Here is a 24,514-nt window from a genome sequence, read left to right on the forward strand (position 1 = left end):
AAAAATGTTGTTTTTTCCTCCTCAATTGAATCTGTCTGAAATTTGCACACATACTGTTGCTTGTTTTGTACTAGTTATTTTTTACACTGTAAAGTAAAGGAGATTCCATTTTGTATTGAAGAATGTTGTTGTTTGTTTTGATTGATTGATTGATTGATTGATTGATTGATTGATTGATTGATTGACAGGTTTGTTAGTCGTATGAGTGGAGATATACTATACAAGCAGTGGACATATGAAGATGATAAGAAGTTGTTGATGTTATATGAAGACTATGGATGTAAGTTACTTCTTACTACAAAGTCTTCAGTGACGACAGATTATTTTTCGGAGATGTGTCATAATTGGCAGAAATTGACAATTAAGACATTTCCCCTTGTTTATATATTTGGGAAGAAAAATGCAGGAAGGCAATTAATTGCCCTTATGAAGATTAACGAGAGGAATTGTTTGGAGTTAGAAAAAAAAAAATGGAAAGGAAATTGAAATAACGTGAGAGGAATAGTGACATTATGCTTCATATCTTCATTGTCAAGTTAATCTGAAATGACTGCATATTTCAAAAGATTGACTGTTTAAATGGTTATTATCAAAAGTTTATTTTGGAAATGTTTTGGACAAAATATAAATCTCCTTCAAATATAAGACTGTCTCACTCTTTTTATAAATTGAATGTGACAAGTAAATTCTGATGGATATTTACAGAAATTTCCTTGGGCCATGTGAGTTTTTAATAGTTCATGCAAAGTTTATTATAAAATTTAAAGCAATTAAGGCAAAAGGTAAACTCTTTACCTGTATAATTATGGGCATAATGTCATATTAATCGGTGTGTCAATTATCGCTCAAAATGACTGGAAGGAAAATGTTGTCTGGGATTTGTGAATAATTTTTGTATCTCATTTAGAAAACATAAATTGTTTATTTTTTTATCACCCATGTTTAAATAAAAAACCCTATTAAATTTTTTTATTTTTTTTTAAAGAAAAAAAAAAAACTTTTTTGTTGTAATTTGCTAGTTTTTGTATCTATTGTTGTTTGATGGTTCTGTAACTTTATAATCTCTTTGTTAAAATGATCATTTCAGCGAATTGGGTGAGAATTGCACAGGAGTTTGATGGTCGTAGTGACAACATGGTTCTGTTGAGACACCAGCGTCTTGTCAAATGGCAACGGATGTCGGAGGCATTTTTTAGTCAACCTGTAAGCATTTATATCATCTCTTAAAAATGTAGTTACGACATACAGTTTGTTAGGATTATGCATTGGATCGTTACCATTAAAATGCCTATATAACTCTAATATTTGCTGAACTTTTATAAAATTTAATAAAAATTTTTTATACTAGTAAAATTTAAAAATTAAAAAATCTTTTTCAAAATCAATAAGAAAAATCCATTTTCAAAAAAATTTTAATCTAAATCAGATTACACCAACTGTTATTGCTGTCATTGAAAGAAACTGTATAATTGAATCATAGTATGTGGATTGATTATTTAAACAGATTTTTTTGAAATTTGATAATTTTGACATATTGATAAAATGTCTATAAATGAGAAAAGTTCACCCAGACATGTGCCCTGTCAAAAGAACATGTTTTAAACTAAGCCATAATTTCTAAATGGACATATTTTATAGCAGTGATTACAAAAAAGATGGTAAGAAAATATGATGCAAAAGGCATTTATAAACAATAAGTTTTATGCACAGAAAATGTATTTTACTTAAAGTGATGAAAACAGGTCTGAAAGTCAGATATAGATAAATAATGCTTTAATTGTATTATATTTGTGTATTCGGTCCTTAATTAGGATTTAGGAATGTTGTCTTTATTGGGAAGGGGATGTTATTCTTAATTATGTGCATTTATTTCACTCTGCTGAAATTCCTCAAAATCGGCTTTTCAGACCAAATAGCAAAATGAATAGTTGCAACTTCAACATTAAAGACCTGTTAAATTTATTCGATGCTTAAACATTTCTGTTCAAGAAGATCTTCAAATTGCGAATTTAGCAAAATTGATTCCATTGCAAAAATTTCTGCTTTTACAATACTGTAAATAGTCCTGATAAGAAAATGTGTGCCAAACTTTGTTTGGAAGTGTATGAACTTATTCTGTTATTTGTTCTATTGTAGGTAAAGGTACAGAGGGAATTGAAACACCAGGCATTTAGAATTCTAAGAACTGGCGAGGTAATTTTCAAAGTCTTATATATAGACTGAAATTATATATATAAAAACAACTTGGAATGAGCTCATAGATGGAGAAAAAAAACACACTCTTTTGAACTTACATTATACATGTACTTACTTGCTAGAAAAATTTTCATTAAAAAGATATTTTGAAAGGTTTAAATAAATTTTTTGGAAGTTTACATGTGAAGCATAAAAATATTGATTATTATTTACATTACTCATGATTCACCACACTTGAGCTAAATATTTGTCAAAGTAATTGCTTTATAACAGATTATTTACTGTTTTTGTGCTTCTGTTGGTGGGTGGCTAAGGTTGCCAACTGCAAATCTCTTGCCATCACCGCCATTGGTTTGATCCCCATCAGAGAGGTTTAATTCTTTCAAGTGAGGAAGCTAGCTAGCTTACAGATTGTTATACACCTGACAAATGAAGTTTTTGAGGGTCTTTTATGATTTGCTGGTGGTGGGAGGTTGGTTGCCGTCGTGCAATTTTTTGTCCGGGACATAACTATAACCAAATTGAAAAGGTAGATAAAACTGAATGTGAAAGTGCGTGCATTTTTGAAATGTAACCTTCCCACCCTTTTTTTGGAGTTTGCCCCCTTTTTCATTTTTACACTTTGAAAATTTGTCTGGAAAATTGAAAATTTAAAAGGTACCAAATTAAACTTTGTAGTGGTAGATTCATGATAGAAGTCAGTGCAGAAGAAAACCCCCTTTTGGGGATTTTTTTCCTTTTTTAAAAAAAAAAAATTTTGAAAAAAATTTTTTTGCCCCCCGGGGGGGTTTTCCGCCCAAAAACCAAAAAAATTTTTTCTTTTTCCAAAAAAAATTTTTGGGTTTTAAAAAACCCAAAAAAATTATTAACTGAAAAAACATTTTCGACAAGCAGGTTGGGTATCGGCATTTGACAATTTCTAGTAAATAGTTTACTCAGTGGCACCCTTGTGCCTGAAAAATCCACAAGAAGCACCTCTGATTTTCCACCAGTAAAGCTGGAAAGTGGCCGCATGACCTGTTATGGTTTAAAATCCAACAAAAACAAAAATTTATTTATGCAATATTGGAGGAATCTTAATTTTATGATAAATACATGAATCGTCATGGTGTTGTTCGGTCCAAAAGACACTGGGGCGTCCAAGACGAGATGGTTTAGATCATTGGCTTCAACCCAGTTGCCCCTCACCCACAACATGGGTTCAAATCCTAACAAAGACTTTAGATTCTTTCATGTGAGGAAGCTATCCCCTTTGTGCCTGAAATAATGCACAGAAGGTCACTAGAGGTTTTTCTCCACCAGTAAAACTGGAAAGTCTCCATATGACCTATATACTGTGTTGGTGCAATGAAAAACACAACCAAAAAAAAACCCAAAAAGAGGCAATAGATTGCATGGACAAAATGCAAAAATGACGCCTCCACACACTCTGCTCCAAGAGCCTTGATATTATTTTTTTGCTGTCACTTTTCAATACAGGTAGTGCCGAAGCCAGGTCTATTGCTCCGTTTAGGTAGGAATGGTGCATTTAGGAATTCTGTGAGGCCAAAAAGGAAGCAAAAATACAAGTCAGAAATACAGCGATTAAAGGATATTGGAGGTATGTAAAAAATCAGAAACAGAAAAATTTGATCGATCAACAGTAGAAATACCCTGTACAAAATTGTCCTTTATTTTTGTAATGGTTCTGGTAATGCATTATCACATTTTTTAAAATACTTTTTTACCAGCAACAAAAATTTTTTAGCACAAAGGTTTTAGAAATGCCAGATCAAAGTTTGGCTCGACCTGGGGGTCACTACATTTACATAGACCTAATATCAGAAAACACAATGTCATGTAAGTCTTAATGTGTGAAACTACAAAGCCCAGAGCTTTGATACATGACTTGTAACATTGCCTTGTGGACCTTCACAAAAGTGATATTATGCCCTCTTGCGTCAATATTTACCCTGCCACAGGTCACTTAATTTATATGGACTTATAAATGGAATAAATACATTAAGATCTTATTGTGTTAAACTACTGTACCATGAGGTTAGATATGAAGCATGTGGGTATGTCTTTTGAACCTCTACAAAACTGATATTAATCATGCCCGTAGGGTCAATATTTCCCCCCCCCCTCCCCCTGCCCTGGGGGTCATCTGATTTATATAGACTTATATATTGAAAAGACATACAAATCCTATTCTGTGGAACAATAATATCCAGAGCTTAGATATTAGTTTAATGAATGGGTCTCATTCCTTATTGAAATACATGTATTATTTTTGTTTATACTCAAATAAATTTTCATTTGGGGCATAAATTGCCCTGCCTTTGTTGTGGTGCTCTTGTCACTTGTGTTATCTATAAAATTAATGAGCCGCGTCACGACAAAACCAACATAATGGGTTTGCGACCAGCATGGATCCAGACCAGCCTGCGCATCCACGCAGTCTGAGAAGGATCCATGCTGTTTGCTTTCAATTTCTCTAATTGCTATAGGGTTTGTAAGCGAACAGCATGGATCCTTATCAGACTGCGTGGATGTGCAGGCTGGTCTGGATCCATGCTGGTCGCAAACCCATTTTGTTGGTTTTGTCATGATGCGGCTCATTAATGTCTGTCATGACACTTTTGGTTGTATATTTTCACTGACTGTTCAAGTGTTTTGCAGGACGGTTGACTGCAGATTTAGATGCGGATAATGATGATGAAGTGAAAGATGACTCTGACGATGATGATGAGGAAGATGACAATGATGATGATGATGATGAGGAGGAAATGGACAAACCAATGAAATTGTTACAGGATAGCCTGGATGCCTTTGCCATCTTATACAATATAGAGGCGCATGATTATTTCAAACAGATTGTCGATAGGAAAGATGGTAATTACATATAGACTATAGAACTCTTATTCAAATATGATTGAGATATTTAGTGAATTAATAGAGCCTACGCTGATCTTTTATTTGAATAACAATAGATTTAACCTCAAACATTGATATGTGCTCTTTTGTAAACAAATATGTTGTGATGAAATTCTTATTGCATCCACTAATCTGATAATTAGAATTAGACAGGTCACGGATCTGTGCATAGAGAATTTATTTTAGCATGATTGTGTAGGAAGCTTAAAGCTTATAGACACACTCTAGAATCTGTTCCTGGAACCAACAGTTACGACCCAATGAGTGTAAAATTTCTTGCTTAACCCATTACTTCATGAGCATTTTGTGAAAAATGGCTGTTTTCATTGAAAAGTCTCCCGTTACAAGTTCAAATTGCTATAATACTATAAAAACTGCTTCAACACTAATCAAACTTGGCACAAATGTTGACTGGACCATTGCCCTTGAAACAACATGCTAAGACTTAAATTTTCTGTTACCATGGCAACAAGGGGACATCTCAAAATTGCCAAAAATCACTATTTTGCGTTGATTTTTTCCATCAAAATTGATTACAAAGTGCTGCAACTTCTCAATGGATTGGGATAGAGTCAAATGCTTTTTAGCGTTGGTTACACGATACCTTTTGATCAATCTGGGGTCATTTATAGCCTCTCACAAGTCCAAAATTTTCTTGGCGATGAGGGGGACTCCGCCCCCCTTCAAACCCCCCAAACAGAAGGGGGCACATCCCCCTTCTGGCCCCTTCAAACCCCTCAAACAGAAGGGGGCACATCCCCCTTCTGGCAACCCCCTGATGTATCTTTTGGTTGGGGGGCCGCGCCAAAAAAAGTGGTCACTTTTTTTAACAACAAAAACAAGTGTTGGGGGCCTAAATAAGGCATTTTTTCACCATTAGAGACAACAAAAAAAGGGGGGGGGGGTGAAAAAGGCGTTAAAAGGGGTGTATATCGCTTAATGGGTTAAGGAAGAAATGGCTTGCACCTGATGGGGTTTTAACCCTCTTTGCTAGAGATTCTGAAATTCCTAGTCTGACGAGTAAACCACTCGGCCAAGCCACCACAGCACAGGGGTGCGTTTCACTAACATATTTCCGTTATCGTAACTTGAGTTTGAACTTTACTTTTTGTGTAAGCAGAACTTACATATTTATTTGCATTTCACTAAACATTCTTTTGCTACGCATTTGCATAACTTTTAACGTAAAGTTACGCTCACTTATTGCTTGTGTAAAATGCATGTTCTGTTTAGTGAAGCGCAACTTAGTTAGTCCAAATTTATGTAAAAAGATACGCAAAACTTATGGAATATTAGTGAAACGCTCGCCAGATGTGTATGATTCAGAGAATATAATTCCATCCTGCAAAAAGGGCATTTAGGAAAAAGAAAATATATATATATATTTCTTACACAAAATTTAGATTTTGATCAGGGCAAGAATAGAAAATTAAAGTACAAAAAACATGAAAGAAATTATGAATTTGCATTGAAAAGTGTTTAATTTTCATTTTGTTGATTTTACATCCTGTACAATTTTTTCACAACAATAGTTTGATGTATATTAGTAAGTACAGGTTTGTTCACTTTATATGTTGCCTGAATGAGCGTATACATGTATAACCTACTTCTTCTGCCTTTTATTCACACTAACACTTAATTGGATGCTTCCATCTTTCAACCAGCTGAAAACCATTGGTAATTTTTAGGAAAATTCAAAATATGCACTGACCAATTAGCGGACAGTGCAGACAATAATCAAATGGCACTGTTGTACAGTTTGAACTTTGTCTGCACTTGTGAAAGTGGTACAATCTAGCTTAGGGCTAATTATGTTATCTCTAAGCATGAAATTGAAACAAATTTGAACAAAGTCACAGAGGTTAATTTAATGTTTTTATTCTTTTCTCATAGTTTGGCATTGTATTTAGTTGTTAAAGAGGTCAAAGTATGTATCATTTGGTGTAAACTGTTAGTAATATTGATGTAAATTTCAACAAAGGAATGCAATCTATATTTGATCTTTAGACCTTAAATAATTTTACATCATACAAATGAATAGATGAATTTATTAAAATATAAAGCTATGAATATAAAGCTATGAATATTAAAAAATATTTGTTTCAAACACATTTTACAGGTGACATAGTCGTGCCGAGACCGCCGCCCATCAAGAAGAATAAAATGAACCTTGGTCTCAGTCTGTGGAAGAAACACGATTGTCTTCACAACGTTGTTGCTGCACAGATTGATCTGTATGTAAAACAATTACAGGAGAAGTTGCATGAAGGCAGCGACGGCAGTACTGCCATCGAGCTGAATCTGTATGAACAGATCTCAAAGAATATCAAAATAGGAAGCGTAAGAATTTTAGTCACAGGTTTTATGATGTAAACATATCAGTACTTCTTGAAGATGCAGCATTTTTATGCTCCCCGAAAAACTTCGGGCGGAGCATATAGTTGCGGGATTGTCCGTCTGCACTACCGAATAGGGATAGGGGGCCATCTAACTGTAAACAGAACAAAAAGAGAACAATAAAGTTCATTCCATTACAATAGAATAAGGGACCATTGGCCTTCTATTAAACAATAGAAAATAATAACAAAAGAAATGTCCCCTTATTCCATTTCGGCCGGACGGACTTCAGTCCATCATTAATGTAAAACGGTACGAAAACAGTATGGTACAGAAAAAATATCGGATCCAAAATGGCGACAAACTTTCTTGTACTGGCTGTTTGATCTGGTAATTTTGGCTATTTGGGGATGAAAATGGGTGGCCGTTGGCGGCATTGAGCAGGTGGCCCTCTTATAAGAGACAAATATATAGTAATTTACATTGGGGATATCCGGAGATGGCACACTTAGGCAGGTGGCGCTTTTATAAAGGTGGCCTATCGGGCAGTTTTGACTGTATATAAATGTACACACTGAAGACGCTAAGAAAAAAAAAAAAAAAAAAAAACAACAACAGGGAATTTAAAGCCCTATAGACCTTTAACAACTTTGCACCATTTAATGCTCCTCCCATTGAAGAACTTCTTAAATTTATGATGACGAGTTGAATATCCAAGTTTATGGAACTGGCTCATGTGATATTTACTGAGGCCAAAGACAGAAAGAACACTGTCTGAATATGTAATTTATATATGTGGTGTATGTTTTACGTAACATCATTTTTGATTGGTTGGCTGTGTACTGTGTATACTGTAAAATCAGTTACGATTGGTTTCTAATAATAGATGGTTAAAGTTTAGGGGACCACTCTTTATGAAGTTAAGACGTAGTATAAGACGTATCCCTGTCTTTTGACTGTCAACTGCAACATGTGGAAATTAGGAGTCATGTAATATGCTTTATATCATGAAAGTTTTGGAAACGTTCTTTTGCAGAAGTAATGGTAAATACTGGTTTGATATCAAAGAAAGCCATTTAAGGGGATGATTGCCAAAATATTACCAAAAGCATACGTATGCCAAAAGTATGTTGAAAATCGCAAAAAAAAAATCAGATAAACAAACAAATTAACTAAAGTCCACTCAATTTTATGTATACACTTTTTCCAGCTATTATGTTTTTGTTTTATATTTTCTAGGAAGACAAGAGGCAGATGATAGCAAAAGCTTTCAAGGGAAAGAATCCATGTAATTTGTCTGTTCGAGAACTTCTCAATATCTCTAGATGTATAAAAGGTACGACATTTATCTCTAGCCCGCTGGAGCCATAAAACTGTTTGACCTTTGTCATGAGAACAGCGCCAGGTCAACCTGCTCAGCTATACAGTCTGACCAGGTTATATACTGTTGGTTGCTGAATTATTGTATTCTGATATTGATACTCCGAAAACTGAGAATGGACTGTTCCAAATTCAAAGCAGGAAAAGTCCATTTCACAAATTCAGCAGGTTGCAGGTTTAAGTTATAGAGCTCTATAAAATTGTATCAGAGTAAACTTGGATAAAGAAGAACACATTATAGTCTTGCACTAAGAAGTTGATCTACTATGTATATGTGATCTTAAATGTGTTGTCATTTCTATAGACTTCTTTTTTACAAGTCTAAAATAAGCAAATGGAAAATTTCTTGTATTGTGGGAAAAAAATGGCAGCCTAGTGGTTAAGGTGTGTGCCTCTTAACCCAAGCATCATTGGTTTGAGTTGTATTAGAGTCACGAGCAGGTTTTCTCATATGTCACCAGTACTGGTTAGTCTTGAGGGTGGTTTAGATAAGCTCAAAGTTCACTTCATATGTCAGCTTAAAAGAATAATATTTAGACTTGGTATAGATTAAGCTCTACAGAAAATAAAGTGATTTTACTTAACAGGAAGTAATTGTTTAGCAAAGTAAAAATGTTAATAAGTACATTGAAAAATCCAAATGATTTTTTTACATCATTGAAGACCATGGTAAACCACCAAAAGATGCCAAACATTATGACGTGGAGCCATGGGAGGTGGAGACAAGTGAGGAGGAGAAAGGGGCGGAGACTTCATCTGAAAGTGAAAATGAGGAGGACTTTCAAGAAGAAGAGGAGGAGCCTAAGAAAAAGGTATGAGACATATTAATGATACATTCTTTTTTTAGAATGAGACGTTTTGAGAAACTATCATAAGTCTGTGAAAGTTTGATATAGTTTCCGTCACTTAACCAAGTGCAAATATGAGTGGCTGTATGGCTGAACGGTTAACACTTTGGACTAATAATGTAATGATTGCTAGCCACATGGGTTCAAACCCCGTCAGGGCCAAGTCATTATTTCCTTGAGCAAGAAACTTTGCACTCATTGCTCAGTACTGGTTGGTTCCAGGAACAGATTCGAAAGTGATAAGATTATTGCAATCCTACACAATCGAACTAAAATAAATTATGTGGTTTACAAATAAATTATGTGTAAACCAAACTGCATATAAATAATGATAATTGATAAAGCTTATGCTGCAAACAACAATATTGCAACTGTCATGCAATGGAAAATTGGGTCTGAATCCAAGCAAGAATATTTGTTGGGTTTTTTTAACTCCACTTTTGAAAGAATAGGTAGAGCTATTGTTATCACCCAGGTGTCTGCATCACACTTTGATTAAGTTTTTACATGTTGGTATCTTCAAAACTGCTAAGGAAATTGGTTGAAACTTCTTACACTTATTTGAAAGCATAATCGGGATCAATGTATAATGTCCATAACTTGAATTTTATTCTGAATTTTGGCCCTTTTTGGACTTAGTAATTTCTACTTTATCCATGCTTTGCTATCAAGCACTGAGAATAGGTGAGCAGACATGTTACCAAGAGATCTGGTTTTTTTTTAATCAATGAAGTTTTGAGATATCTATTTTTGTCAGAAATATGTAAAATTTAAAATTAAGAACATGTCACATTCAGTCAGTTAATCAGAAGTCTGTGTCCGGATCCATGACGCTCTAGAATGTTATTTTCCTTCTTCAGAACCAGAATTTAGCCTTGGATATAATATATATAATGAAAAATTCCTTCAGTCAAACCTGTATTAAAGTCCACCTCTGAATAAGGATAACCCAACAAATTAAGGCCACATTTTGATTGCCATTCATTGAAAAAATGGAATGGAATAATCTCCAAATAAAGACCACATACATATAAAGACCATATTTTGTCTCTCCTTTCGCTGGCCTTTACTCACAGATTTGACTGTATAATTATTCAGCATATAAGTTTATTGAAAGCAGATTGTCAAGATGCATTTTGCAAGTACAAAATGCACATTGACCTTGTACGTTAAAACGGTTTGCGACCAATAACTCAACAACTCCAGTTGCTTTGGTTGATATTTATACCCCCAAAAACGAAGTTTGGGGGGGTATATAGGAGTCACCCGGTGGTCGGTCGGTTGGCCGGTAGGTCGGTGGGTCCAGATGTCCGTTGCATTTTCCTTGTCCGGAGCATAACTTGAAGACTAATGGTTGGAATTCAATATAACTACATACAATGGTCAAGCACATTGAGAGGAAGTGCAGTGCACAAGAAACATAACTCTATCTTGACTAATTACAGAGTTATGGCCCTTTGTTACTTTTCCTTGTCCGGGGCATAACTTGAAAACGACTGGTTGGAATTCAAAATAACTTCATACAATTGTCAAACACAATAAGGGGAAGTGCAGTGCACAAGAACCATTACTCTATCTAAAGTAATAACATAGTTATTGCCCTTTGTTACTTTTCCATTGCTTTCTTTTGTCCGAACCATAACTTGAGGACTAATGGTTGGAATTAAATATAACTACATACAATGGTCAAGCACATTGAGAGGAAGTGCAGTGCACAAGAACCATAACTCTATCTTGACTAATTACAGAGTTATTGCCCTTTGTTACTTTTCCTTGACGGGGCATAACTTGAAAAATATTGTTTGGAATTCAGTACAACTTCATACAGTTGTCAAGGACATTAAAAGGAAGTGCAGTGCACAAGAGCCATAACTCCATTTTGACAAAATACAGAGTTACTGCCCTTTTATACTTTTCCTTGTCTGGAATTCCTTGTCTGCATAACTTAAAACGTACTGGTTGGAATTCAAAACAACTTCATACAATGGTCAAGCACAATAAGAGGAAGTGCAGTGCACAAGAACTATAACTCCATCTTCAGTATTTATAGAGTTATTGTGCTTTGTTCCTTTTCTTTGTCTTTCTGGACTTATTACAGAGTAAGTCAATAAAACTTCATCAATGTCCAACCACATTGAAAGGAAATGCAACATACAAGAACCACAACTATCTTTAATTGCCCACAACCATAACTCTATATTTCCATTCTTTTACAAGGTATTCTGTTACTAGTAACATCCTCATTTCCGAAGCAGTATTGTGGGGGTATTAATCACATTTAGTGATAGTTCTCGTTTTTATTAAACTAAAAATGATTTTGGTGTTCACATTTCAAGGTCTAATATAATATTACAAATTGGCTTTCATTAAGGAGGCCTACATGATTCATAAAATTTATGCATATATTATTTGGTAAAATTTGTGATAACTTTGTCATAAAATTGCTGCACACAACCTTTACGGTCACAATGACCTAGTGACTAGTCATGACCAGTAGATAACCCTTATTGATTTTTTGGTCACTAGGTCAAAAGCCCGTCACAATATCCTGACCATATAACTAATTGGTTGCCTATAGAGGGCATACATGTTTTACAAACATATGTTTTTGATTTACAGAAACGCCCATTGTCTGAGAAGCAGAAAGCTCACCATAAGCAGTTGTCAATAAATATGAAAAATCAAAGTAACATAAACTACCAAATCAAACATCTTGTTCTCAGTAAAATGGACTCCAGGGAGGTGAATAAACGAGTACGAAGGAAACAGTTCTTAATGTGTATGTATTATTGATCTTTTGATATGGTAGTTTAAGCATATATCTTGGATTCTTGTGTTGCTTTTTTTTCAATGAGAACAATATCAGTGAAGTTTAAGTAGAGCTGTCGCTGACTCTGTCCTAGGCATATTTGATAAATAACAATATCGGAAGACAAATTTTGACACGACAATATTTTGACTATTATTTATCAATATCTAACTTACATTCCTATTTTCATGTCAGATTTCAGTCACATATGTTAATTCACAAAATTTATTAAATTTGTATGGTATGACATGGTACTAGCATCTGTTTATGTTTTCAAAGAATTTTTATTATTTCTAGACATTTTATTAATTAGTAAAAAAGAAAATGGATTTTTTTTTTTACAAAACTGTATCAATCAACAGTCTAACATAAATGATACATCCATACCTTATCATTATTGTTGGTAACAGCTTTAGGTATATAGCTGTAGGACACAGTTTTGCTTTATACTGAATTTATTTTAGTTTGATTGTATACGGTGCTATAAGCTTATAGAAACTTTCTCGAATTTGTACCTTGAACCATCTGAAATTAATAAATGATTTAAAATTCTTGCTTATGGAAACAACAGCTTTGCTCGTCACAGGGTTTAAAGAAATTGTTTGAAACTCTTTGGTATAGCTAACAAGATAAAGTTTTGTATTTTTGAACAGTTTGAACTGTTAGTTACATTGAGAAAATGTCTATCTATATCTGCCTCTATTATATGCAATTTTGTCTCACAAAGTAAAGTAGGTGGTTTAAAATGTTTTCAGATCCCAAGTCAATACTAATGAAGTACAAAGGTCTGGACGAAGAAAGGCGAATGAATAGGAAATCACTTGTTCTGCTGATGAAGGTAATATTTGCGTACTGTATATGTAGCTTGAATTTAGGTTCTACATATTTGGCTGTTGAATCATAATTTGTGTAAGTTTGATGGTGTAGGAAGCCAAATGCTAACAGATCCAGCCTTCACTCTTATTTCATATGATTTGAATATTTTTGGAAGGCCATAAAGTTACTGGTTTGTTCTTCTAAATGTCTGTCACTCTAACTGGCTTTCAAAGCACCTTTACAGATTCTTGGCATGTTGGTTATTTACATAAATCTCCTACCTCAGGTTTAATTGCAGGTTGTTGGGTCAAGGTCACAGTATATAAATAACACATGGGTTTGTGGGTAACAGTAAAAATATCATCCCGAGTAAAATACTGTTACCCGAGGCGTAGCCGAGGGTAACAGTATTTATACGAGGGATGATATTTTTACTGTTACCCACAAACCCATGTGTTATTTATTTCATTACCCCGAACAAATACTGTGATGATCTGAATTTGGCAACTAAATCTAACTGTAACAAAATAAGCCAAGAGAAGCAATAACTAAACTGTCCTTACCTTGCAAGTTTTAAGTGCACTGTAGGCCTACTTGAGAAGCTGTTTTTCTTTTATTCTTTAAGCAAGTGATGATATCTACCAGTCATAATCATAAAATAAGATGTGTTTTATTCAGAAGCAAAACACTAACTCATTTATAAGGTTATGATCTGTGAAATCTGATCCTTCTGCATCCATAATATTCTCTGCATGGTTTTTGACAAAGTGCATTTAGAAAATAACAATGATATCCTACAGATGTATGTCCACAAACTCTATCTGTAACGTTTCACTGGTTAAAATTGTTAAATTATCCTTTGTTGCATGCTTTAATTGTCTGCATGTTCCAGTTTGACACAAAATTATTTATATTACAATTACTTTCGTTGGAAACGGATGTTTCCTGTTGACTATTCAACAAAAAGATATTTAATACGCGAAAGGGAGTCTAGGTTGCAAAGAACTAAATTTTATTAGAGTAATAGTTACTTCGACGATGCCCTATCGTCAAAAATAAGAATGAATCGAGAGAGAAATGGCGGCCATTTTATTTCATTTTATTTAGAAAATAGACCACGTGACCAGATTTTATACTGTTAAAAATACTGTTACCTATGTAACAGTACAAAATTCGTAGTCACGTGGTACACTTGCATTAACAGTAAGAATAACTCCCAGAGGCCTATGGGAAATTAGCATTACGAAAAAAAGTGAGGGGTAATAATTATAAATGTATTTTATTCAAAATTTCATCATTGAGTGTTGAAAAGCTGCGATATGATCTATTGTTAGTTTTGTTTATAAGCATTCCCCCCTCTCCTCAAATAAAAAATAAAATAAAAAGAAACAAAAAAAAGGAAACAAAAAAACAATGCAAGTGTAATAATTCTAATTTGAAATCTGTTTGTACATAGTTTCTTTTATTTATTTTTTGGTTGTCATTACAGTCACTAGATTTCAACTCAAGGAAGGCCTATTTCAAGGCTTGGAAAGGAAAGCGTAAACTTTCCGCTCTCGCTATGCTTAAAGCTACGGAGAAGTTCAATTTAAGAAGAGCAAAAACTAGACGACAGAAACAAGAAATACAGGAAGCGGCGAAAAGCGAGACGAACATAAACACTGAACTGAGCGAAGTGTCCGAATACTTGTTAGACCTGAATGATGAGTTGAAGATTAACGTTAATGATAATGCTAACATAGAAAAGATGTTGGCGGAGGAGGAAAATTTGCAAGATCGGCAACATTATGGTTACAATAAGTCCTTGCCATATATACCTCCGAACAGAACAAATCTGCTTGGGATGAAGACTCTGCTGTTGGAACACAGGTCTCTGATAGATCAGGCTGGGATGTATTTTAACACAGATGAGTTGAAGAAAAAACTTTACGTGTTAAAGGAGAGAGGACCAAATCCTTTGATGAGCGTCTTGAATGCAATAGGAAAAACGGAGGTTAGTTTTGTAATTTGCTTCTATGGCTTGCTTTACTTATACACTACACCAGATTTGTTCTTTTCAAATTCTAGTATCTAACATAGTACTAATTTGTGGTATATACGGTACCAATCAGTTATGAATATTAGCATTTATATACATTTTACAGTTTTTTCCAGCAATTCATATCAATTTGAGTTTCAATTCTTACTAACCCTTGAGAGGCTTTATTTTTTTTAATGGATTTGCCCAAGTTTGAATATATAGAACAGTCTATTCAAAGTTTTAGGGATTTCAGACACAAAAAACATAACTGATGTGCTGCCATTTGTTCAAACTACATGAATGTGCAAGCTGGCCAGGCCCTATACTGGTGACATAGGCTTTTCCAGTACCAAAATTGTGAATGTTACGCTAATAGTAATACATTGATACATGCTCTCAGATGAGCTATGATTGATTGTATTTTATTAACCTTAACCCTTACCAAGCTAAATATCTTAAATGGACTTGTCTATCTTTCTTTCTGGACAAAACCATTCATTATTTTTATGGAAAATTTGAAAACATGCACTAACTGACCTATGGAGATCATGATAAGGTGACATCAATATGCCGGCAGATCTTGGTCTGTTCTGCTCATATTGATGACCTCTGTAGGTAAAGGAATAATTTCAATTTTGTCAAGCATATAAAATAGAAATATTTTAAATATATTTATTATAGAGTGCTGCTAGGAAACGAGATGATGACCGAAAGTATACTCCAAACCCGAAAGTGTGTAAAAAGCAGATGGACGATGTTCGAAAAACAACGGCTTATAAGAAACTGAAGGTAAGTGTGTTATACAATTAGGATAGGTGATGGTTTTATCAGAAATAAGATGTAGGAAACTCGCTGATTAAGCGATTACAGAGACTTGAGTCTGAATTTTCCCTTCATTACTTTGGGTGTGAACAAAATGGAATTCATTTTCTTTTATGTGAAGATAATATACAGCTGTCTTAAGAGAGATATGTCATTATGCCCAGATGTTACCCGTAATTGACATTATGCATTGGAGACCTGTCAGGGGCTTTGTTTTTTTTCATGTGAGAAAGCTATCTAGCTAGCTTAGCAAAAGTTTGTGAGTTGTCCATCCTCAGGTGCAAGTTTGTGTCTGAAATATGATACAAAAATGCACCTGAGGTCTTCCTCCACCAGTAAAGCTGGAAGGACGCCATATGACCTCTATAGTGTTTATCTGGTTTAATAGTTTATAAAAAAAGCACCTCTGGCTGTGTATATATTTGTATGTTTATGTAACTAAATGTATCACCACTGTCTGAAAATTTGCAGTACAAACATTTATTAATAATTATAATATAAACTAAACTGTTATCAGTAGTTACTTGGTGGTAAGTTAATTTCTCATGCTTTGATTTCTGTCTATTGTTACAGAAGTTTGGTGGTTCTACTAAGGTTTCCGCTTGTGCCTGAAATAATGCATAAAAGGGCACCTGAGGTATATCTGAGGCAGTAAAGCTTGAAATGCCCAATTTAAAATTGACAATGTTTGTGTCACAATCCAACAATAAACAATCTTGACTGGTAGCTTGTACATTAAATGAGAGAATATTTGCATTTGGCCATGCATAGTTGATTTTTTTGTTCCTTTTATGTTTTACTAGTTTAAATAATCTTAACTTTTAGACAGATACATGGGTGAAAATGTCAGGATTTTCCCTGAATTCAGAATTTTTATACATGTACTCTGAAGAGACATCTGATGTTTGACATAAGGGTATAAACAAAATGGAAAGGTGACAGTTATTTCAAGAAGAAAAATCTAAAGTTACACCAATATCTTGTGTACAAAACATAATCAGTTGTTGTTCCTTTGTAACAGGCAAGGTTTCAGTCAATATTTACATGGCCAGCACTTTTGGCAACCATTCAGCCGCCTAAAGGGAATCCATTACCACTAGCTTTGCAGGATTTCAGACAAAAGTCAGAGGTTGTCGAGGAACCACAAGAACCGGAAGTTGTTCTAGAGACTGAGAATGTTGAGGAAGACTTGGACGGTCTTCCTGAAGAAGAAGCTGTGGAGAAACTTGTCGATAAAATCATGGAAGAATACGAGAAGGAAAGAGCAAAACGGAAAAGGTTTTACCATTTTCTATTTCTATAGATAGTAAAAGATAGTTTAGATAGTATAAGTACTTGTGTGTTTTTTTTTTAAAAATTATTTCCAATTAGATTATAATTAAAACATACTGTCAATAAGTGTAGATAATGGAAAGTAATCGGGAAGGCCAGGAAAGGCACATGAAATCTCCCTTTACCAGTTAAGCTACAAACATGCATATGTGAAAGTTTCTAGGATTATTCCTGAATTCCAGATTTTAAGACACAGTCTTTTTCAACATTAAACTAAGATACATACACTATGGGCATGTCAATGGAAAAGTGATCGATTTTTACTGTAAAGAGTTCTAATTTTTGGTAATTTATATTAAAGTGTTAGCAATACTTAATTTAAATATGTATATTCCAGTAAAATAATATTATGCTCACCAAAAAGCTTGCATAATATTATTTTATTCAACTTAATCAATAAAACCAGTATTGAACCTTTACTTATTCAGTATCAGCAATATATGAAACGGGGGAATTTTCTTAGCGTTAAGTTATTTTGATACAGTGAAGGATTATTTTTATTTTAATTTTTTTTATTTCAAAGTCACTTTGTCTATAACAGTAGAATTTTTTTGTGTCTCATTGGCACATTCATAATTATTCTTGGCAATTTTTTTGCAGACATTTAACTACAAAGAAGCATCGTAACTTTTCTGAGAAAAGGAAAAAAGCTTTTGTGGACAAAGAACGCACAAAAATTCTGAAACGGCTAGGTGAGTTGTACTTTTCAAATCCGATTGTACATAATGCACTATATGGAGAAATTTGAGTAATTATTTACTACAATTATGGAAATTAATTGACTCTGAAATTATCTCATGAATATTTAACATACAATGTTTTTATTAAAGGCTGCATCATTAACTACTTTCTACAAAATGAATAATCATTTAAACTTCTTTTCCTGGAACCAAAGGTGAGTAGATTTTACCACTTGTATAAAGCCAGGGCAGCCTGCTTTTCTGTGTGGTCTGTTCAGGCTCTATGCTTTTATCTAATCAAATCTTCAGTTTGATATCCCAATTATTCAAAATGTACTTTTCCAAACATAAAAGCTGAACAGGTCCATTTTTTGGAATTCTGTAGTTTAAGGGTTAAACTTAAAAAAAAAAGAGAGATGGAAAATAGGTGGTAATAATAATTTATGTTTCAGGCTTGTTTGAAAAGATGCAAGAGTTTAAAAGACGACGACTCGAAGCTGCTCAGGGTAATGTCTCTCCAACGCCTTCTTTGCCTTCTACATCAAATGCTAGACCATCAGCTACATCAACTGTTACTTCATCAACTATTACTTCATCTGATGTAGTACACAGCCAGTCATCAACCGTTACATCCTCAGCTACTGAATCAGCTCTTTCACCAAATGTTACTTCAGCTGATGCTGTACCTGGTACGTCAGATGCTTTAGCAGTGGTTGAGGAAACGGATGCAGAGTGTAAGGTAGATGTCAACGAAGTCAGTGCTCCGTCATATAATTCTACAGATTTGCTTGAACAACCCAGTGTAAATGATACTTCAGCCATGACTAGGTATATATATGCTACATGGTTTCATTGTAACTGGATTTTTATTTGTCTATGTTTATTGCATTTACTCACTTTTAAGACTTATTTAATGGTCAGTTAATACTGTCAGTTTTTTTAGGGATATACAAATTATTGAAATAACCATACCCACTATTAGTGTATCAATAGTCAGTTTTTTAGGGATATACAAATTATTGAAATAACCATGCCCACTATTAGTGTATCAATAAATTTCATAGAAAAATATATAACCTAGGTTCATTAAGCAAACTAATGCAGACTTTACTGTCAATTTTTTACCCTGACTTATAAATGGCCAGACTAATAGGTGACTTATATCCCTTTTTAGCCTCCCTAGTTTTCATTCATTCTTTCTTTTTATCTCCAAATAATGTCAATACCTTTGCTAACAGGGACATAGAAATGTAAGATTGTATAAGATATAGTAATGTTGCGGTGAGCATATAAGGCTCTTAATCTCGAGGTCATGGGTACGAATCTGAATCTCTGTAATGGTGAGATTCTGTTTGGACTTATAGGACTCACGCTTGAGTTGCATGAATGGGACACCCAAAAACAGTCAGTTGGCATGATATTAAGGGCATTGTCTAGGTTCCTGAAGAAAAAAATAGCTTGACATCATCAAAACAAAAACATTCATTGATCATTTAAAGGGACTCCACTGAGGTTTTTATGACGTTACCAGACTAGAAATAAGTTTTCAAGATTAATGTTTCATTTGATAAAGGTCTAGACAAGTAGCATGTGTGCCAAATTTCAGATCATTCGCTTACATCGTTTTTCCAATGGAGTTCAGAATTGTACAAAAACTATTTTCAATTTACATATATTTCTTAATTGACTTAATAATGACCTTCAGGCCCATAATTTAATTAGATGGCCAATTATCACCTTTCTGCCGTACAATGCCTTGTATTAACCTTGTAATGTATTTTGACTAAGAACATATGGTAATTTTACAGCTGTTGCTGATTTTAAGTAAAATTACAGAATTTTGTTTGGAATTTTCGAATTCATAGCTTCAAACATGGAATTTCTAAATTTTTAGCTTTAGACATTGTTAAGTATCAGCTATTTTGAATTGATCTTAAAAGCTATGCAGATTTGCTTTGAATCATCTTGATATTGTTTTGTATATTTTGTAATATATATACATATACACATTTATAATGTTAACAGTAATGTGATAGGAGAACCTATGAGTACCTCAGAAAGCTGTCATGATGATTTGATACCAGATGATCCTAATGCGACACCTTCAAATGGAAATACAGGTTTGATATTCTTTCTTTTTGTTGGGAATTTTTTTTTATAACATTTTTATAACATTTATTTTTCCCTTTGATCTCCCGAAAACAGAAGTGGTTTACCTGTAGCCAGGCCAGTCTGTACTTCTTGTTAGTCTGCTTAGGCTCCATACTGTTCGGTAGCTCAATTATTGTGGTTTTATTTTGAAATCTCTTTAACTTTGAATGGTTTATTTCAAATCATTTCAAAAGCAGGGCAAACCTTTTACATTAATTCAGCATATTATGATTTAAGAAAAGAACTTTATTTTGACTTAAAGATCCTGTAACTCAAAATTTTTTATGGGTTTATATCATAAATATGATGCTCAAATGACGATTTATCAATATTGTCAGGTCCAAATAGCATCATTTGTATTAATGTTACCGAATTTACATTTCATGTAAATAAAGGGAGGTGATTAGAAATTTCTTTTCTATAAAGTCTAAGCCAAATTTTTCAATAAGAAACAAATGCATATATTTTAATGATTACTTATAATGGGGATAAAGATTTGCAGTACATATTTAACATATTCTTGGATGTTTGGAAATTGTTTTAGAAGAATAATTATATTCATATATAAAATTTTACTTAAGTGTTGTTTCATCCTTAAGTACAACATACAGGATCTTTAACTATTAATTCCATGTTGGAGGCTGAACATGAAGGCAAGTGTTGACCATCCTTTGTAACCCATTGATTTTTCATTGCAAACACATCCTGATAAGTGTTGAAGGTAACTTCGGGCTCTGACAATGATTGTTAACCTAGTGGGTTCGTGCCTTTGTTTGCTTATGTGATATTAGTTCTGATAAACCACACAAGCATGGTTCCAATAAGCTACATTGTATAAATTTTCTTCACCGCTCTTAAAAAATTGACCTTTGAACTTCATACTTTGTAATGTAGATGCACCTTGAAAAGTTCTACCTGCCCCATCTTTTTCTAGATCATAAGGTCAAAGGTCACTGAGATCCCCTATACTATACTATCCCCTAACACCCCTATACTGGATGAAAAGGTCAGGAATAGTGTAACTTTTAATAGAAATTTATCTCTTTATTTGCAAAATATGCCGTTTACTATCAATCATTTATTTTAGGAACTGTTGGAAAAAGAAAGAGAGGGAGACCAGCAGGTTCTAAGACCAAATGTTATTCTAACACAAGCCCTGTCAGGAAGTCGCACCGTACAGCAGACACAACCACGGTCGTTAAACTGGAACAAGATTATGAAATGTCACCTCAAAAGGTAAACTAAATGGCAAAGTTAACACAATGGCAATTAAGGTAAACAAAATGGCAATTAAGGTTATCAAAACAACAATTAATGAAAAAAAAACTGGGTTGTTCAGGAGTTGTCTTACTGATAGTTTACAAATTTATAAGTCTTTTGATTGCTATGTTATCATTTGCTAGATACAGGGTTTTCATTTTTATCTGAGCCAACAGATGTGCTAACCACTTTGGTCAAGAGTAATATTTTAATCTACAGGCTGAAAATACAATCAGTTTTGACAGCATTTCAACTGATGATATGGATCGCCAGTCTGTTAATAATGAAAACTCTGTAGGTATGTGAGAGGTGTCATAGTGGTGAAGGTGTGACTATCTGTTTTATAACTAGAGGATCATGGGTTCAAGTCTGATTAGGTTAACAACCTTGTTTCCTCTTTGGGCAGTTTTAGGAAGAAAACTTGAGAGGTGATCATAATTATAACCTCTAAGCTTTCATTGAAAATGAGCTAAAATAGATACATTGTGAATGTGAAACACTAACCTTGCTAGATATCATTTTTAGGGAAATTTTCAAAATTAAGTGCGAACGGTGTAGACTAAACTCAGATGCAGATGTCAGGAATACACCCACTGAGCTTGGTCTGTACTGGTCACATAGATACCAAACAACAGGATTGATTGGCAGTGTAGAAGACGAATGCTTTACTCATTTTCCTGTAGGTGTATGGTCTGGGTTACAATTAACGAATGCATTAGTAAATGACATAAATAAATAGCATTTACGTATGAAATTTCTTTCATTACTTTTCTAGAAGACTTCACATTCCAAGAGGGGAGCCCAGTATACCCTTATGCGCACTTTGATCCCAGATAAGATGGGCAAGATTGCTGCAAAGATTTCAGATTTACCAATCCTGAACGAGCCTCTCCCAGAGATTCCGGTTAAACCATTGAAGAAAATTAAAGTGGAGAAGCCCCCGAAAGAAAAGCAACGGGTCAAAAAATCAAAGTTTGTACGGGATATAGAAAAGAATGCGGATAAGAAAAAATCTGGCCCAAAAACAAATCGTTTGTTAAGACAGTTGCAGGAGTCTGAAGCTGAAAAGGCAAGTGCAACGTTTGTGATAAAGTCTGAACCTATTGACGCAGAAGGTGAGGGGAGTGCAGAAGATACCGATAGTTATAATAGTTTCACTGTTACTGAACTCGAAAATGCAAACAGTATTTCTGGAATGGTAGAAACAAGTGTTGAAAGAATGGAAACTGATGCTGAGGGATTTGAAATAAATGCTGGAAGAGTGGAAACAAATTCTAAAAAGGAAGAATCAAGAAAGATCAAGACTGCAAGAACTGTAAGAATGGCACAGAACAGCCAAGAAAAGTATTATGAAGCTGTAGGTGAAGAACAAAATTCTGTTGATGCTCCAACTACAGAGTGTCCACAAAATAATGGTAACAATTACACTGAGAGTGTTTCTGAAAGTGATAGTGCAAAAAATGCTACTGTTGAAAATCCAAATGTTCAACAGGATAATAGATCAGTTGGGAATGCTAAAGATGTTCGGGAACCATTGATTATAGCTTTACCTGTGATGATCGCAGGGGTGCAACAAGTGGCCTGTATACCATTCTATCCTGACAGTGAAGGGAAAATAACATTACCCAATGGTGTCAAAATAGATGCAGCTGGTGTTTCGAATCAAAATGCTCCGTCCTTGCCAGTGATAAATTTTGATCAACCATTTCAAATAGTCAATCCTAGACAGCAATCAGGCACTGTTCCGTCAGCTGGGCAGCAAGTATCTTGTGTTAATGATCAGGATAATATGATCCCTGATCCTAAACAGACTGTAGCTGCCCCGCAAGGCAGTGTGTCTGTACTCAATCCAAAAGTAATTCAATCAGGGCGAGAAAAGCAAATATCTGGTCAAAGTATTTCATTACTGAATAAAAGTATAACTGTTAAAAACTCAACTGCAACAAAAACTAATGCAGGGCAGAGTAGCTCTATATGTTCTAAATAGTAAAATTTGAAGAGAGAAAAAAAAATGTCATTTAAAATAAATAGGGTGCCAAAGTTCAAGATTTACATAGCGTACAATTTCAACTTCAAGAACTAGTGTTAAATAACATAAATATAAATACAAGAAATGTGAGATACCTGCTTTGTTGATAGAAGACTTTTCATCTAACATTTATTAGAAAATGCACCTCATTTTGTTACAGCAATGTATATATATATGTTGGTTTAAGAGGTCATATTTAAATCTGAATGCAAAATAGTTCATGCCTTGTCTACAACGAATTAAATGATCTTATGCCTTTGCGTGACAACCATAACTCTGTCATATATCTATATATTAATAATAAACTTACACATTTTTAGTTCATAGGAAATAATGGAGTAGTTGCCTGTATTTCTTTAAGGGCTGACAATCCCAGAAAGTGATAAGTAATACATAATGGTTATTAAACATTTAAAATAAGCGAGTGTACACCGGAATCACATATATTGATAAAGTATTTCTAAAATTAGTCAGAAAAAGATATTCTTCTGTTTAAGGAAGCAACTGACTGTGCATTAATGAGCAGCGTTATGATGACAAACCAACATTAATGGATCCAGACCAGCCTGCACATCCGCTAAGTCTGATCTGGATTCATTCTGTTCGCTTACCAATCTTATTACAAGTAGAGAAACTGATAGCGAACAGCATGGATACTGATCAGACTGCGCGGATACTCAGGCTGGTCTGGATCCATGCTGGTCGCAAAGGCACTATGATGGTTTTGTCGTGACGCGGCTCATTTTTTCGCTATCATTTTATGCAATTGATTAAGGAAAAATCATATAGGATGTACATTAAAACAAAGGAAAAACGTAGGATGATGACAGATCTGTTTAGAAGTTTTCTAGTGCAGTGCATTACATGTATGGCATTGACAAAATATAAGGAGGACAGTTTACAATGTTATTATTTTCA

The 24,514-nt window shown here is 34.1% G+C and overlaps 1 protein-coding gene across 1 annotated transcript in view; it reads left to right on the forward strand.

The window, feature by feature from the left end:
• The window catches only part of LOC132759891 (uncharacterized), a gene marked incomplete at its 5' end in the record, with an annotated part of 39,013 nt that extends 14,902 nt beyond the window's left edge, over positions 1-24,111 (forward strand). The window contains 18 exon segments of the mRNA XM_060751763.1: positions 189-280; positions 1,088-1,203; positions 2,137-2,193; positions 3,676-3,796; positions 4,858-5,070; positions 7,232-7,452; positions 8,689-8,785; positions 9,493-9,641; positions 12,297-12,456; positions 13,242-13,324; positions 14,792-15,295; positions 16,004-16,111; positions 17,166-17,422; positions 18,077-18,168; positions 18,609-18,984; positions 20,182-20,276; positions 21,395-21,543; positions 22,343-24,111. Coding sequence (XP_060607746.1) covers positions 189-280; positions 1,088-1,203; positions 2,137-2,193; positions 3,676-3,796; positions 4,858-5,070; positions 7,232-7,452; positions 8,689-8,785; positions 9,493-9,641; positions 12,297-12,456; positions 13,242-13,324; positions 14,792-15,295; positions 16,004-16,111; positions 17,166-17,422; positions 18,077-18,168; positions 18,609-18,984; positions 20,182-20,276; positions 21,395-21,543; positions 22,343-23,554 — 4,102 coding nt within the window.
• Positions 24,112-24,514: the final 403 nt, after the last annotated feature.

The sequence above is a fragment of the Ruditapes philippinarum genome, unplaced genomic scaffold (genome assembly GCF_026571515.1).
Source record: "Ruditapes philippinarum isolate M1 unplaced genomic scaffold, ASM2657151v2 ctg2478_1_1_1_1, whole genome shotgun sequence".
NCBI lineage: Eukaryota > Metazoa > Mollusca > Bivalvia > Venerida > Veneridae > Ruditapes > Ruditapes philippinarum.